We start from the raw sequence: 18,274 nt of genomic DNA, 5'->3' as shown, positions 1-18,274 counted from the left end.
CAGCTGTTTTCAAAGTATTTCTGCAGCTAATTGCACAAATATATACTAATCCTGTATCCCTGATATATAATATCTCTGATATCTTGATGAAACATTTTTTTTTATGAAATTGAGCAATATACCACGTTACTTCTTACTAGTACATTTCTTGTTTTAGAAATATTACAAAGCATGGTCATCTTTATAAAAAAAAAAATCATATGTAATTATGGCAAAAAAATATTTTAGCTGTTAAAATAAACACTTTTTTTTAATCATCTACCTGCCACTTGATGGTGGAACAAAAAGTACATTTTAGTCTCTGGCCTACAGGGAGGAGGTGAGAGCCCTGGCATAGTGGTGCCAGGAAAATAACCTCCCCTTCAATGTCAACCAACCAAGGAGCTGGTCGTGGACTACAGGCAGCCCCCCGCACCTCTGATTCAGAGGGGTTGGGTTAAATGCGGAAGACACATTTCAGTTGAAGGCATTGTTGTTCAACTGACTAGGTATCCCCCTTTCCCAATTGCAGCTTCTGGAACCAAAGGGATCTCCAGAGGGTGGTGTGGTTGGCCCAATGCATCATTGGGGGCACACTGCCTGCCCTCCAGGACATCTACAGCACCCGATGTCACACGAAGGCCAAGAAGATCATCAAGGACCTCAGGTGCATTAAAGCTGGGACCGATTTCCAGGCCATCAGACTGTTAAATGTCACCACTAGCCGGCCTCCGCCCAGTACCCTGCCCTGAACCTTAGTCACTGTTCTAGCTGACCTCCACCCAGTACCCTGCCCTGAACCTTAGTCACTGTTCTAGCTGACCTCCACCCAGTACCCTGCCCTGAACCTTAGTCACTGTTCTAGCTGACCTCCACCCAGTACCCTGCCCTGAACCTTAGTCACTGTTCTAGCTGACCTCCACCCAGTACCCTGCCCTGAACCTTAGTCACTGTTCTAGCTGACCTCCACCCAGTACCCTGCCCTGAACCTTAGTCACTGTTCTAGCTGACCTCCACCCAGTACCCTGCCCTGAACCTTAGTCACTGTTCTAGCTGACCTCCACCCAGTACCCTGTCCTGAACCTTAGTCACTGTTCTAGCTGACCTCCACCCAGTACCCTGCCCTGAACCTTAGTCACTGTTCTAGCTGACCTCCACCCAGTACCCTGCCCTGAAACTTAGTCACTGTTCTAGCTGACCTCCACCCAGTACCCTGCCCTGAACCTTAGTCACTGTTCTAGCTGACCTCCACCCAGTACCCTGCCCTGAACCTTAGTCACTGTTCTAGCCGGCTACCACCCAGTACCCTGCCCTGAACCTTAGTCACTGTTCTAGCTGACCTCCGCCCAGTACCCTGTCCTGAACCTTAGTCACTGTTCTAGCTGACCTCCACCCAGTACCCTGTCCTGAACCTTAGTCACTGTTCTAGCCGGCCTCCACCCGGTACCCTGCCCTGAACCTTAGTCACTGTTCTAGCCGGCTACCACCCAGTACCCTGCCCTGAACCTTAGTCACTGTTACTAGCCGGCCTCCACCCAGTACCCTGTCCTGAACCTTAGTCACTGTTCTAGCTGACCTCCACCCAGTACTCTACCCTGAACCTTAGTCACTGTTCTAGCCGGCTACCACCCAGTACTCTACCCTGCACCTTAGAGACTGCTGCCCTATGTACATAGTCATTGAACATTGGTCACCTTAATAATGTTTACATACTGTTTCACCCACTAAATATGTATACTGAACAAAAATATAAGCGTAATAACTTCAACGATTTGGCTGAGTTACGGTTCATATTAGGAAATAAGTCAATTGAAATACATTCATTAGACCCTAATCTATGGATTTCACATGACTGGGAATACAGATATGCATCTGTTGGTCCAGATACCTTTAAAAAAAGGTAGGGGCGTGGACCAGAAAACCAGTCTGGTGTGACCACACATCATCTTCACATTGAGTTGATCAGGCTGTTGATTGGGGCATGTGGAATGTTGTCCCACTCCTCTTCAATGGCTGTGCGAGGTTTCTGGATATTGGCGGGAACTGGAACATGCTGTCGTACACGTCGATCCAGAACATCCCACACCTGCTCAATGGGTGACATGTCTAGTGAGTATGCAGGCCATGGAAGAACTGGGACATTTTCAGCATCCAGGAATTGTGTACAGATCCTTGCAACATGGGGCTGTGCATTATCATGCTGAAACATGAGGTAATGGCGTCGGATCAATGGCACGACAATGGATCTCAGGATCTCGTCACAGTATCTCTGTGCATTGAAATTGCCTTCGATAAAATGCAATTGTGTTCTTTGTCGGTAGTTTATGCCTGTCCATACCATAACCCCACCGCCACCATGGGGCACTCTGTTCACAACATTGACATCAGCAAACCGCTTGCCAACATGACGCCATGCACGTGGTCTGCGGTTGTGAGGCTGCTTGGAAGTACTGCCAAATGGTAGAGAATTAGCATTAAATTCCCTGACAACAGCTCTGGTGGACATTCCTGCAGTCAGCATGCCAATTGCACGCTCCGTCAGCTTGAGACATCTGTGACATTATGTTGTGTGACAAAACTTCACATTTTCGAGTGGCCTTTTATTGCCCCCAGCTTCTTGATATGTCACACCTGTCAGGTGGATGGATTATCTTGGCAAAGGAGAAATGCTCACTAAAAGGGATGTAGTGCACAATATTTTAGATAAATCAGCTTTTTGTGTGTATGGAACATGTCTGGGATCTTTTATTTCAGCTCATGAAACATGGGACCAACACTTTACATGTTGCGTTTTATTTTTGTTCAGTGTATATACAGTACTGTGCTCTAGTCATCGCTCATCCTATATAACTTAGTTTTGATGTGTATCGTTTTTATTTATTTTTTCTAAGTATTACTTCACTGTTGGAGCTAGAAACGCAAGCATTTTGCTGCAACTGCGATAACATCTGCAAATCTGTATACATGACCAATACACGTTTATTTGATTTGACACACACACACCCACACACACACGAACACACACACATGGGCTGCTACCCACGGCAGCTCAGCCAAAACCCTGCGGTGAAGCCTCAGAGAGGGAACACCACATGGAGCTCGGCATGATGTAATCAGGCCTGTTAATTGCACAGCAGTGCCATGGATCATACTACAAATGCCTTTTAGTGAGAGCCCACTTCTCAGTTGTCTCTTGTTGGCAGCCATTGTGTCCTAATTGCTTTAGGAACAATTGTATAGCATTATTACATGCAGCGTGATGGAGATATAGCAAAGACTTAAAATCCTACATTTACATACAGTATCTCAGTGGGTCTGAAGTTCTGGTTTGAGAGTCGCCATCTAAACTAAAGCACTCTGCACATTTGGTGCAAACCGTATTCATTTTCTGTTTATTCTAATAATAATAATAATATGTCACTTAGCAGATGCTTTTATCCAAAGAGACTTAGTCTTGTTTGCATACATTTTTAGTGGGGGTGGGCCTGGCAATAGAAGCATTTATCCTGGCGTAGAAGCAAGAGCCCTGCTCTACCAACTGAGCTACAGAGGACCATTATTCTCAAGATTCTACTAAAAGAGGGATTAACAAGGAATACAAAGGTTCATAGGGGATGTCAATTTTTCCTTCTTGTTCAAACTGATTCATGTAGCCAATATCAGTATTTCTTTTCTTGTAAGATGAATCACTTGCTGAAGTAGGCCTGTTATACCTGATTTGGGGTTTGACGATAATCATTTCACCGACTCGGCCGGGTAGAGATTGTAGACCTAGTTACGTTCTGACGAAGCATTCTTGCGTCAGATGAAGTGTGGAAATACATAGTGTGACTATGGTGTCGCCATGCTACCTCTCCCTGTCCTAGTGAGTCATCACTCGCTGTGTTGCTACCTGGTGTGTTTCCTGTATTGATGTCTCCACTCAGTCTTCTTTGCTATCCCAAACATGACAGCTCTCTCCTTCTCATGGAGAGCGTGCTACTATGGACTGACACAATGAGGAAAAAATATTTTGTTTTGTCAGCAATGTTTTCTCCCAAGATCTGTCTATGGTCATACTGTGTGTGTGACACTATACAGTATATTGTGTATCTAGCTAGCTGTCTCTGTTCGGGCTACTTCCCCAGGCAGAATCTCTATGTCTCCAGGTAGATGAAGGATGCTGAATTGGTGTGTTTTTTCCCCCCATAGTGATGCCAGATGACACTCCAGCACAAGCAGATGGTGTGTGCATGCGTGAATCCGTTCATTCTCTGCTTCTATCATCATTGTCATAGGCAGGTCACAGGGTGTCTGTGTTAAAGGTCATGAACAGTCAAACTCATGTTTTTCATCAAATGTGATGATATTTGAAGGAAACAAGATCAAAGTATGAAAAATGACTGCATCTACATACAGTTTCATCATAAAGTTACTGCTCCCCCATGTCAAACACTTCATTTGAATAAACCAATGGTAACATGATATTCTCTTACCTAATTTTAACAAGTACCACCTTGTTACCAACATCGGAGAAGGTGTGTTTGCAGAGTGGCGTGGTTTATATAGCTAGATAGCTACTCTACTGGTGCCAAAATGTAAGGTGTCAGCAAATATAATTAAAAGTTTACACTATTCATCTATGGCAAAGATACTTATGTTTCCCTTTCATCTGTGCCTGGTGTTAGCTAGTTACTGGTTAGCTAGGTCTTCATCTGTCTGGTGTTAGCTAGTTACTGGTTAGCTAGGTCTTCATCTGTCTGGTGTTAGCTAGTTACTGGTTAGCTAGGTCTTCATCTGTCTGGTGTTAGCTAGTTACTGGTTAGCTAGGTCTTCATCTGTCTGGTGTTAGCTAGTTACTGGTTAGCTAGGTCTTCATCTGTCTGGTGTTAGCTAGTTACTGGTTAGCTAGGTCTTCATCTGTCTGGTGTTAGCTAGTTACTGGCTAGCTAGGTCTTCATCTGTCTGGTGTTAGCTAGTTACTGGTTAGCTAGGTCTTCATCTGTCTGGTGTTAGCTAGTTACTGGTTAGCTAGGTCTTCATCTGTCTGGTGTTAGCTAGTTACTGGTTAGCTAGGTCTTCATCTGTCTGGTGTTAGCTAGTTACTGGTTAGCTAGGTCTTCATTTGTGTCTGGTGTTAGCTAGTTACTGGTTAGCTAGGTCTTCATCTGTCTGGTGTTAGCTAGTTACTGGTTAGCTAGGTCTTCATCTGTCTGGTGTTAGCTAGTTACTGGTGAGCTAGGTCTTCATCTGTCTGGTGTTAGCTAGTTACTGGTTAGCTAGGTCTTCATCTGTCTGGTGTTAGCTAGTTACTGGTTAGCTAGGTCTTCATCTGTCTGGTGTTAGCTAGTTACTGGTTAGCTAGGTCTTCATCTGTCTGGTGTTAGCTAGTTACTGGTTAGCTAGGTCTTCATCTGTCTGGTGTTAGCTAGTTACTGGTGAGCTAGGTCTTCATCTGTCTGGTGTTAGCTAGTTACTGGTTAGCTAGGTCTTCATCTGTCTGGTGTTAGCTAGTTACTGGTTAGCTAGGTCTTCATCTGTCTGGTGTTAGCTAGTTACTGGTTAGCTAGGTCTTCATCTGTCTGGTGTTAGCTAGTTACTGGTTAGCTAGGTCTTCATCTGTCTGGTGTTAGCTAGTTACTGGTTAGCTAGGTCTTCAGCCAGCATGGAACTAAATGGGGGGGAAGGGCCGTTCAAAACTCCAACGCAGTTGTCAAGTCACCACATCCGTCAGTGCTGCTGTGAAAAGCATCACAAGAGACATGTCATACTGGAGATGTGTGTGTGTGTATATATATATATATATATATATATATATATATATATATATATCACTGATGCAATTTCAATGTTTTAGTTGCTTTGTGTTTCACCAAATTTGCTTGAGATGATTTTACTGCGACACTGCTCACTGCATCCAAGTTGCTTGACATAGGCGTTTCAAAGAGCTGTCAGTCAAGGCGAGCTCATGAATATAAGCTCCCCGCCAACTCAGCCTGTCTTTTACACTTCTTGGTAGTTGGCCATTAGAGAAAAAGTAATTTTCAGAATGACTGTTCAGGACCTTTTGAAGGGGTCACCAGACAGACAGACCAGTCCTGGTGTTGTCCTCTCCTGACCCGACCACTCTCTAGTGGACCTACTTCATCATATACTGCTAGTTGTCCTGGCAACTCTGTCCTCTGCTCCTCTACAGGGTAGTCTGTGTTTACCTTAGCTCCCAGTGTCCCTTCCTCCCTCACTATGACAAATGGATTAATGACAGATGGTGTCAGTTCTTCACAATAGGGGAAAGGCATCTGTAGAAAAGCGAACGTTAACATTTCTGTCTATGTACAGTATGGCCTAAGCAGCCAACTATGAGAAAGAGAGAGAAGTGGTTGAGGTAGGAACTTATGGAGGAGCTCAGTCCACAGAGGGCAGTAGAGACATGGAGGAGTTCAGTCCACAGAGGGCAGTAGAGACATGGAGGAGTTCAGTCCACAGAGGGCAGTAGAGACATGGAGGAGTTCAGTCCACAGAGGGCAGTAGAGACATGGAGGAGTTCAGTCCACAGAGGGCAGTAGAGACATGGAGGAGTTCAGTCCACAGAGGGCAGTAGACACAGTGTGAACAGGGTGATAGTGAGGCTGCCTGCTTCCACTAGACTGATTTTAGTGGTATATTGGCAGGCTATATATAGCTTAATGGAGTGTGTATTAATTATCAGTGAATGTTACTCAACTGTTTCTATGCATCTCTTTTCCGCCCCGTTTCTTACGGACCGACCGTATAAGACCTGGGCAGCTGTGTGTAGGAGAGCGTTTCCAAAACTCGGTCTACAGGAGCCCAAGAGGTCCATGTTTTGGTTTTTGCCCTAGCACTACACAGCTGATTCAAATAATCAAGGAATCATCATGCTTTGATCATTTGAATGAACTGTGTAGTGTTAGGGCAACAACCTAAACATGGACCCCTTGTGGTCCCTATGACCGAGTTTGGGGAAAGTGTGGTGTAGGACGTGGACCAGCTGGAGTGACAGAGTGTGTTAGACCTGTGGCAGCTCAGAGCTAGAGTGTAGGACGTGGACCAGCTGGAGTGACAGAGTGTGTTAGACCTGTGGCAGCTCAGAGCTAGAGTGTAGGACGTGGACCAGCTGGAGTGACAGAGTGTGTTAGACCTGTGGCAGCTCAGAGCTAGAGTGTAGGACGTGGACCAGCTGGAGTGACAGAGTGTGTTAGACCTGTGGCAGCTCAGAGCTAGAGTGTAGGACGTGGACCAGCGGGAGTGACAGAGTGTGTTAGACCTGTGGCAGCTCAGAGCTAGAGTGTAGGACGTGGACCATCGGGAGTGACAGAGTGTGTTAGACCTGTGGCAGCTCAGAGCTAGAGTGTAGGACGTGGACCATCGGGAGTGACAGAGTGTGTTAGACCTGTGGCAGCTCAGAGCTAGAGTGTAGGACGTGGACCATCGGGAGTGACAGAGTGTGTTAGACCTGTGGCAGCTCAGAGCTAGAGTGTAGGACGTGGACCATCGGGAGTGACAGAGTGTGTTAGACCTGTGGCAGCTCAGAGCTAGAGTGACAGTGATGGAGTAAGGGCTGTCAGTATGAAAGGCCAATCAGTGATCGATTCATCAGCGACGAAAACAATGCACAGTTTTCTGTTCATCACCAACAGGGTGTTGAGGGTTCACTAACTTTTGACAAATCTTTTCACGACTTCAAGGATTGTAGTGCCCTGGAATTAGATATTGCTTCGCTCTTAGAAGCACTCATTCATTTAAGTGGATGTTAGGCTGAACTCTGCATGCTCTCTCTGCGTTAGCATGATAGAGAAATGATGGTCTGTATCTCAGACATCTAGAAAATAGGGAGTGTCTTTTTGTATTGATGATAACTCTAGGGCTTACATCACTAGTTCCAACTCTTGCTGGCTAGCCTACCTGTTGAATAAGGCAGTGGGGTGTCAACATGGGGAGATGAATAGCTTAGTTTTTTTCCCTTATCTCCCCCGTCTCTCCATCTCTTTCTCTTTAGTCATGTTTCATTCCCCTCTCTATATGCATCTCTCCTTCTCTCCATCCTTCTTTCTCTGCCGCACAGTTGGTGCCACTTGCTTGCTCTCTCTCTCTCTCTCTCTCCATTAATTATTGCAGTGTAGTCTCTACTTCTATGAATATTTCAGGCTCTGTGTCATTAAGACAATCTATATTTCATGGCCCCCCTACCTTGTCACCTTTTTGGTGATCAGAATGTTCCTATGTGTCTAACACTGAGTCGTTGAAGTGCATTATACATTTCATGGGCTGTATCTTACTAAGCTCTAATGGTCCAGTGCACTTTCTTTTCTCACTCTTTTACCTGAAGAGCAGTTTATTTCACCCCCCAAAACGTGGATGTTTGTCAATCACAAGTCTTCTGAATTATGTGTGTTAGGGTTACACAATAACTCCACTTACTCCTGAGATTCTACAGTCGTGGCCAAAGGTTTTGAGAATGACACAAATGTTAATTTCCACAAAAGTTTGCTGCTTCAGTGTCTTTAGATATTTTTGTCAGATGTTACTAAGGAATACTGAAGTATAATTACAAGCATTTCATAAGTGTCAAAGGCTTTTATTGACAATTAAATGAAGTTGATGCAAAGAGTTAATATTTGCAGTGTTGACCCTTCTTTTTCAAGACCTCTGCAATTCGCCCTGGCATGCTGTCAATTAACTTCTGGGCCACATCCTGACTGATGGCAGCCCATTCTTGCATAATCAATGCTTGGAGTTTGTCAGTATTTGTGGGTTTTTGTTTGTCCACCCGCCTCTTGAGGATTGACCACAAGTTCTCAATGGGATTAAGGTATGGGGAGTTTCCTGGCCATGGACCCAAAATATCGATGTTTTCTTCCCCGAGCCACTTAGTTACCACTTTTGCCTTATGGCAAGGTGCTCCATCATGCTGGAAAAGGCATTGTTCGTCACCAAACTGTTCCTGGATGGTTGGGAGAAGTTGCTCTCGGAGGATGTGTTGGTACCATTCTTTATTCATGGCTGTGTTCTTAGGCAAAATTGTGAGTGAGCCCACTCCCTTGGCTGAGAAGCAACCCCACACATGAATGGTCTCAGGATGCTTTACTGTTGGCATGACACAGGACTGATGGTAGCGCTCACCTTGTCTTCTCAGGACAAGCTTTAATCCAGATGCCCCAAACAATCGGAAAGGGGATTCATCAGAGAAAATGACTTTACCCCAGTCCTCAGCAATCCAATCCCTGTACCTTTTGCAGAATATCAGTCTGTCCTTGATGTTTTTCCTGGAGAGAAGTGGCTTCTTGCTGCCCTTCTTGACACCAGGCCATCCTCCAAAAGTCTTCGCCTCACCGTGCGTGCAGATGCACTCACACCTGCCTGCTGCCATTCCTGAGCAAGCTCTGTACTGGTGGTGCCCCGATCCCGCAGCTGAATCAACTTTAGGAGACGGTCCTGGCGCTTGCTGGACTTTCCTGGGCGCCCTGAAGCCTTCACAATAATTGAACCACTCTCCTTGAAGTTCTTGATGATCCGATAAATGGTTGATTTAGGTGCAATCTTACTGGCAGCAATATCCTTGCCTGTGAAGCCCTTTTTGTGCAAAGCAAGGATGACGGCACGTGTTTCCTTGCAGTTAACCATTGTTGACAGAGGAAGAACAATGATTCCAAGCACCACCCTCCTTTTGAAGCTTCCAGTCTGTTATTCGAACTCAATCAGCATGACAGAGTGATCTCCAGCCTTGTCCTCGTCAACACTCACACCTGTGTTAACGAGAGAATCACTGACATGATGTCAGCTGGTCCTTTTTTGGCAGGGCTGAAATGCAGTGGACATTTTTTGGGGGGGATTCAGTTCATTTACATGGAAAAGAGGGACTTTGCAATTAATTGCAAATCATCTGATCACTCTCTTCATAACATTCTGGAGTATAAGCAAATTGCCATCATACAAACTGAGGCAGCAGACTTTGTGAAAATTAATATTTGTGTCATTCTCAAAGGTTTTGGCCATGACTGTAAACAAACTCAGTTTTTTTACTATGACATCCAGCATGCCCATGTCCATGTTCAGCTCAGTAAAGTCATCCACCGTTTATTTTTGATGATACCTACATGCCCGATTAATAAAGTACATCCATTTTGAGCTATTAGGGCCTTGTCGTTCACAGGGATTTCAGCCACAGAGAGATTCTCACATCACTTTTGCACCTGTCAAGAATACTAAACCACTGTAAGTTTGCTACGGTACATTTATAGCTTTGGAGGTTATGTTTGTTTTCCTCCAACTGAGTGTATCTGTCTCTGCTTAGGTTGTATTCCAGAGGGCACCCTATTCCCTACAATTTTTTTTTTTAAATAGTGCTGCTTTGAACTGGCTCCAGCTGCATCCAGGCAGCCGTATGGTGACTTGCCCTGGCCCTGGCCTCCGGCCCTGGCCTCAGCCCTGCTCTAAGCAGGTCACCTGGTGTTCAGACACAACCCACTCTAGCATGCTGTAGCTGTCTGGCTTAGAGGTGCTTTTCCTGCTCTCTCTCTGCACTCACTATCTTTGTCTGCTCTCTCTCTTCTCTTTCTGTCTCTCTCTATCTCGCCTTGCTCAGTATGCTTCAATACTTAGGCATAGCTTTCATATGCGGGTAATGCGGCGAATGCCCACAACATTGACATCCCTAAACAATTCCCTGCAGTCTACGTTTCTCCAGAACATTAGATATGTGTAGCATGTTGATGACCACCACCAAGCATACTAAGAAACAATCATTACAACATACCTTCTGGTCATGTTTTTCCTCTCTCAATGGACCAGGTAAAGCTAATGGAAAGGCTTCTTCCTCCATGTATATGTGAGGGCTCAGTGCTTGAAGATCTAAGGCCTGGATAAAACATCGAGGGATAGATGTAATAATGCTGATGTGTTATGACGGGGTCAGAGAGCAAATGTACCTGTAGTCCATTCATGCATCTTTCATTATCGTCTAAGAGCCAAAATGGGTCTCTGACCTCACATCCAGGTAACATAAATTGTTCACCTAATTGTAACATTCTGTTATAAAGAGCACATGATCAGCTTCATAACAAACATGTTTTCCCGTCTCAATAGGTTAAATAAAATAAAAATGCTATATATACAGTGCATTCTGAAAGTATTCAGACCCCTTGACTTTTTCCACATTTTGTTACGTTACAGCCTTGTTCTAAAATGGATTAAATTGTTTTTTCCCCTCATCAATCTACACACAATACCCCATAATGACAAAGCAAAAACATTATTTTTTGAATTTTTCATAATGTATTACAAATAAAAAACAGAAATACCGTATTTACATAAGTATTCAGACCCTTTGCTATGAGATTCTAAATTGAGCTCAGGTGCATCCTGTTTCCATTGATTATCCTTGAGTATTCTTGAGTTGGTGGTAAATTCAATTGATTGGACATGATTTGGAAAGGCACACACCTGTCTATATAAGGTCCAACAGTTGACAGTGCATGTCAGAGCAAAAACCAAGCCATGAGGTCGAAGGAATGCGTAGAGCTCCGAGACAGGATTGTGGCCAGATGGAAGTCACTCCTCAGTAAAAGGCACATGACAGCCTGCTTGGAGTTTGCCAAAAGGCACATAAAGACAAGATTCTCTGGTCTGATGAAACCAAAATTGAACTCTTTGGCCTAAATGCCAAGTGTCACATCTGGAGGAAACCTGGCTTTCGTGATATGTAACTTTTTGTCATGGAAATAAATGTATTTCTTGTTACCAAGTTATTTACGGTTTCTATGCCTTTAGTTTTCCATGTAGACGAATTTATGTGTTAATTCTGAAAATCTATCCAAGGATTGTTCCATAGCGTTGTGTTTTTAGGGAGTGATATTGCGTCTTGTAGAATACGTTTCATTTTCTTCATATTGTTATAATGTTCTTAACTAGAAAGTTGTTCATGTTCTTAGCTTTATCCTTAGGAAATAGACACAGCAATATTCTGGGTATGAACATGTGCATCTTCAATACAGTACCCATTGTTCCTCTTTAGGGCATTTAACTATATGTCACAAGTAAAATCCTTTGAATTGTATCAACTCACTACACAAGTGTGGAAGGTTAAAACCCCCCTCAGACATAGGAAGATGTGAAACTTTCCTTTATAGTCTATTAATTTAATTAGCCCATATAAAGTATGTTATGACCAAGTACACTTTTTTAAAGAATGTCTTCAGTGGGGTAATTGGTATTACCAAAAATAAATGCAAATGGAGAACTGTAAGCAGGTATTCTTAGGCTGCTGGTCACTGGCATAACATCCCAGGAATATTTAGCAATTTCAGTATTTTGTCATTAATCACTGCAGCAAAATGAACAGAATAAAAAATAACAATTACCTATGAGAGAGGGAGAGTGCGAGAGAGAGAGAACTATGAAGAGGGAGACTGAACAATATAAATAAAGACATAAAGAAGGATAGAGAGTCAAATAAGCGAGACTGCTTTGGTTAGTGTATTACCAGCCTGTTGCTTTGAACCCAGCGGGTGCTACAGTGCACTGTAGAGCACACCTGTTTAAGACAAAGCCACATGGGTTATTCAGTTGATGCATCATTCATTTGCTGTTCTGTTCCCTTCATCCATCCAGCCTGGTTCAAGTGGCAGCAGCTGACTCACCCATAAGTCTCAGGGGCTTGCAGGGTTTAACATTCAACATAAATCAGCCTGTTTAGTCTTACGGACGGACGGACGGAGTGCAACACTGCTATTGTTGAGTGATGATAGTTAGCTGACCTGCCAACCACCAACTGGCAGCTATTAACCTTTCACCCAGGGTTGTCATAGTTTCAGCCTCGAAACATCAGATGAGCAGGTTTACGCTGTGATGTAGACACACATGAAGGCACACACACGGAATTGGATGCCCTCTAAATGTCAATAATATGCAAGTAATACTATGAATCTTCTCGTCTCGATGCTGAAATGGCCAGCAGCGCAATAAGCTCCTGATCAGTCTGTGTCAGCAGCTAGATGCTTACATATGCAGAACAAATTTCATTTCAATTACCTGTTGGTACAAACGCTGGAGATGGCATCCTGCTTATTTCCTGGTTTTGAAAATGTTAGACCATGTAAAGTTGTGTCTTATCCCTGTCATTTCCCTGTCATGTTCTGCTAAGATCCAACTAGACTTGAAAGTTACCACCCAGTATTGTTTTCTGATTCATTTTAGCTTCTGTGCAAAAACTGTGCAACTCAGGATGCATTTTTTTTGCTGAAGGAACATCTTGTTTGTTGTGGTCCAATAAGTGCTGGGAGAGAGTCCACTAGGACTCTCCTCTTTTACTCGTTCAAGAACAAACAGTCTTTGTTTCTATAACAAAGTTTGGACAGTTTAGACGTGAGTTGAGAAGGGCACTATTATTATACTATTATTCTTTAAATCCCTGGGTCGCTTGTCTTTTCAGTTCCCTGCTGCTAGCGACTGGAACAAACTGCAATAAACACTCAAACTGGACCGTTTTATCTCCATCTCTTCATTTAAAGACTCAATCATGGACACTCTTACTGACAGTTGTGGTGGCTTTGTGTGATGTATTGTTGTCTCTACCTTCTTGCCCTTTGTGCTGTTGACTGTGCCCAGTAATGTTTGTACCCTGTTTTGTGCTGCTACCATGTTGTGTTGCTACCATGTTGTTGTCATGTGTTGCTGCCATGCTATGTTGTTGCCTTAGGTCTCTCTTTATGTAGTGTAATCTCTCATGTGTGTTTTGTCCTATATTTTTGTTTAATGTATTTTTATTTTTAATCCCAGGCCCCGTCCCTGCAGGAGGCCTTTTACCTTTTGGTAGGCCGTCATTGTAAATACAAATTTGTTCTTAACTGACTTGCCTAGTTAAATAAAGGTTCAAATACATACGAATAATGAGGTAGTGACTACCTCCGAGAGGTTGTCCTGAGATTCATAGAGTATAATGTTTCATTACTTCTCCTCTCTCTCTCAATATATATATTATCTATGCCTGTTGTCTCCCCAAAGTCTGACTCTGAAGATTTTCTCTGTGCACTACTTTATTCGTTGTCTTGTTGTATTGTTTCCTGTAGAGAAGTTGTTTGGAGAGTTCCTGAGCTGGGACCTAGACGAGGCGGTGTCTCAGCTGCCTCTGAAGCCAGGCCAGTCTGTCACCCTCACCGTCAACATCAAAGTCAGACTGGACTTCTCTGGAGGAGAGAACCTGCTACAGGACCTCAACGATGGTGAGTGGTTTAAATTCCAGATGGGCCGCAAAGGTCTCCCAAACAACATTATCCAGGTGCTCTCCGACCAACATTGTCAATTGAAACCAGTAGAAGCTAAACTCTTTTAGGCAGGTATTCCCAATAGAGCACACTTCTATTTATCTATTTTGGGTTTGCCTTTCTGGAGAGCATTGGGTTCTCAGCTCCATGACCCCATAGCACTGGTTCAAAATGAACTGAATGCAGAGTTGAGTCTGTGTTTCCTGCCCTAGCCAGTAGCTGAGTGTTCCAGAGAGGTGTGTTGAGACTCATCCAACATTCAACAGAGGTAACCATGCAAACAGCAGACTCCCCTCTCACCTTGATTTCTCTCTTTGCCGTCGTCTGCCTTTCTCGGTCTCTCACTCTTTCTCTCTGTAGTCTTTCTCCCATGTGATTTGCTCCTGCATGCATGAGAAGATATCAGAGGAGAATAGGAGCTGAACGGACGTGTTTAACTCAGTGCTCTCTCTCTCTCGCGCTCGCTCGCTCTCTCTCTGCACCTGACTTTCAATCATTATCTTTGAGGCTATTTAACATACAGTTTTAATGTTTTAATTAGCGGGGCAGTAATTATTGCCCCTGAATAAAGGAGATAAAGCAAACAGGGCTTCCTTAACCTCTTACATCTAGACGTTCCGCTAGCGGAACACCTGCTCCAATATCCAATGATGGGCGTGGCGCGAAATACAAATTCCTCTAAAATCCGAAAACTTCCATTTTTCAAACATATGACTATTTCACAGCATTTTAAAGACAAGACTCTCGTTAATCTAACCACACTGTCCGATTTCAAAAAGGCTTTACAGCGAAAGCAAAACATTAGATTATGTCAGCAGAGTACCCAGCCAGAAATAATCAGACACCCATTTTTCAAGCTAGCATATAATGTCACAAAAACCCAGAAGACAGCTAAATGCAGCACTAACCTTTGATGATCTTCATCAGATGACACACCTAGGTCATTATGTTATACAATACATGCATGTTTTGTTCAATCAAGTTCATATTTATATCAAAAACCAGCTTTTTACATTAGCATGTGACGTTCAGAACTAGCATACTTCCGGGGAATTTACTAACAATTTACTAAATTACTCACGATAAACGTTCACAAAAAGCATAACAATTATTTTAAGAATTATAGATACAGAACTCCTCTATGCACTCGATATGTCCGATTTTAAAATAGCTTTTTGGTGAAAGCACATTTTGCAATATTCTAAGTACATAGCCCAGCCATCACGGGCTAGCTATTTAGACACCCGGCAAGTTTAGCCTTCACCAAAATCAGATTTACTATTACAAAAGTTTGATTACCTTTTGTTGTCTTCGTCAGAATGCACTCCCAGGACTGCTACTTCAATAACAAATGTTGGTTTGGTCCAAAATAATCCATCGTTATATCCGAATAGCGGCGTTTTGTTCGTGCGTTCCAGAAACTATCCGAAATTGTAAATCAGGGTCGCGCGCATGGCGCATTTCGTGACAAAAAAATTCTAAATATTCCATTACCGTACTTCGAAGCATGTCAACCGCTGTTTAAAATACATTTTTATGCAATTTATCTCGTAAAAAAGCGAGAATATTCCGACCGGGAATCTCCTTTTCGGTAAACAGAGGAAAAAACACAAAGACGGGGGCGGCCAGTGCACGCGCCTAAGCCCACAGTCCCTTGATCGGCCACTTGAGAAAGGCGATAATGTGTTTCAGCCTGGGGCTGGAATGACGACATTCAGGTTTTTCCCGGGCTCTGAGAGCCTATGGAAGACGTAGGAAGTGTCACGTTAGAGCAGAGATCCTTTGTAATGGATAGAGATGGCAAAAAAGTTCAAGAAATGGTCAGACAGGGTACTTCCTGTACAGAATCTTCTCACGTTTTGGCCTGCCAAATGAGTTCTGTTATACTCACAGACACCATTCAAACAGTTTTAGAAACTTTGGAGTGTTTTCTATCCAAAGCTAATAATTATATGCATATTCTAGTTTCTGGGCAGGACTAATAATCAGATTAAATGGGGTACGTTTTTTATCCAGCCGTGAAAATACTGCCCCCTAGCCATAACAGGTTAAACAAAAAACCTGTGAAACCATTTTGTATTTTGTTGGTGACGTTCTGGACCGATGCTATGTTCTACTGGATCTTACACTACATGACCGAATGTATCTGGACAACTGCTCGTCGAACATCTCATTCCAAAATCATATGCATTAATATGGAGTTGTTCCCCCCTTTGCTGCTATAACAGCCTCCACTCTTCTGGGAAGGCTTTCCACTAGATGTTGGAACATTGCTGCGGGGACTTGCTTCCATTCAGCCACAAGAGAATTAGTGAGGTCGGGCACTGATGTTGGGGGATTAGACCTGACTTGCAGTCAGCGTTCCAATTCATCCCAATTTTGATGGGGTTGAGGTCAGGGCTCTGTGCAGGCCAGTTAAGTTCTTCCACACCAATCTCGACAAACCATGTCTGTATGGACGTTGCTTTGTGCACAAGGGCATCGTCTAGAATGTCTTTGTATGCTGTAGCGTTCAGATTTCCCTTCACTGGAACTATGTGACCTGAACCATGAAAAACAGCCCCAGACCATTATTCCTCCTTCACCAAACTTTATAGTTAGCATTATGCATTGGGGCAGGTAGCGTTCTCCTGACATCTGCCAAACCTATATTTGTCTATTGGACTGCCAGATGGTGAAGCATGATTCATCACTCCAGCTGATGCTTGGCATTGCGCATGGTGATCTTAGGCTTGTGTGCGGCTGCTTCATCCATTTCGTGAGGCTCCTGACAAATAATTATTGTGCAGACGTTGCTTCCAGAGGAAGTTTGGAACTCAGTAGTGAGTGTTGCAACCGAGGACAGACGATTTTTAGCACTCAGCGGTCCATTCTGCTGAGCCATTGTTGCTCCTAGACGTTTCCACTTCACAATAACTGCACTTACAGTTGGCCGCGGCAGCGCCAGCAGGTCAGAAATTTGACGCACTGACTTGTTGGAAAAGTGGCATCCTGAGATGGTGCCACGTTGAAAGTCACTGAGCTCTTTAGTAAGGCCATTCTACTGCCAATGTTGGAGTGTCTGTGGCGATTGCATGGCTGTGTGCTCGATTTTATACACCTGTCAGCAACGGGTGTGGCTGAAATTGTTGAATCACCCAAAATCGCAGGGGTGTCCACATACTTTTGTAAATATAGTGCATCTGCTACTCCCAAGTCCTAATACATCGTTTTTTCCCCCTCATGATTGCATTAACATGGTTACTGCTGAGGATTATTACAATTTTTATTGTTTAGCTAATTTAGTGGTGGTGGTGCTTGGCGCTGTGGGTTGATTAAGTATTGCACAAACAGACAGTGTGCTAATATGACTGAGGTTTGGAATTGCATTGAATTTGAATTCACTGCAAACTATTGAAAGAGCACTCCAGAGAGAACAATGTGGCATAATACATGTTAAAGACTTATTTTTCTGTGTATAATAATGTCATTCCCTGGTTTTGTGCCTGTTAAGACTCGTTACAGCGAAGCGGTCTCTGTCACAGCCAGGTAAAGACAACTTATTTTCATGACGACATCGGGGCGTCTTGTTGTGAAAGAGCACCTATAATAGTATAAATAACGCCTTCCTTTCATCCTAAGTGGTAGCACTTCAGAAATGGTTTTGAGGCATTCAAGGCTGCTTTCATTTACTGACCCCAGACAGCTGGAATGTGCATGTATAAAGTAGGCCCTTGGCCCTGTGTGGGAATTGAATGGATCCTTCACCTCTTGAGCTGCACATTCGGCTTGGCGATAAGCATCAACAGCTAGCGGCTCCCTCCCTCCCTCCCTCCCTCCCTCCCTCCCTCCCTCCCTCCCTCCCTCCCTCCCTCTCTTTCCATCTTTCTCTCTCCCTCCATCTTACTCCCTCCCTCCCTCCCTCTCTCACCATCTTTCTCCCTCCCTCCCTCTCTCTCCATCTCATTATCTCCCTCCATCTCTCTCCATCTCTTTCTCTCCCTCCATCTCTCTCCGTCTCTCTTTCTCTCCATCCCTCTCTCGCCATCTTTCTCTCC

The 18,274-nt window shown here is 43.8% G+C and overlaps 1 protein-coding gene across 3 annotated transcripts in view; it reads left to right on the top strand.

The window, feature by feature from the left end:
- trappc9 (trafficking protein particle complex subunit 9) overlaps positions 1–18,274 on the top strand; it is a 292,659-nt gene that overhangs the window by 100,530 nt on the left and 173,855 nt on the right. For all 3 annotated transcript variants that reach the window (XM_014177784.2, XM_014177781.2, XM_014177782.2), the window contains one exon: positions 14,043–14,195. In XM_014177784.2, the coding sequence (XP_014033259.1) occupies positions 14,043–14,195 (153 nt within the window). The remainder of the gene's footprint in view (positions 1–14,042; positions 14,196–18,274) is intronic.

This window comes from Salmo salar, chromosome ssa27, assembly GCF_905237065.1.
Source record: "Salmo salar chromosome ssa27, Ssal_v3.1, whole genome shotgun sequence".
NCBI lineage: Eukaryota > Metazoa > Chordata > Actinopteri > Salmoniformes > Salmonidae > Salmo > Salmo salar.
Note: the sequence above shows the minus strand (reverse complement) of the source record. Positions and strands in the feature narration are given on the sequence as shown.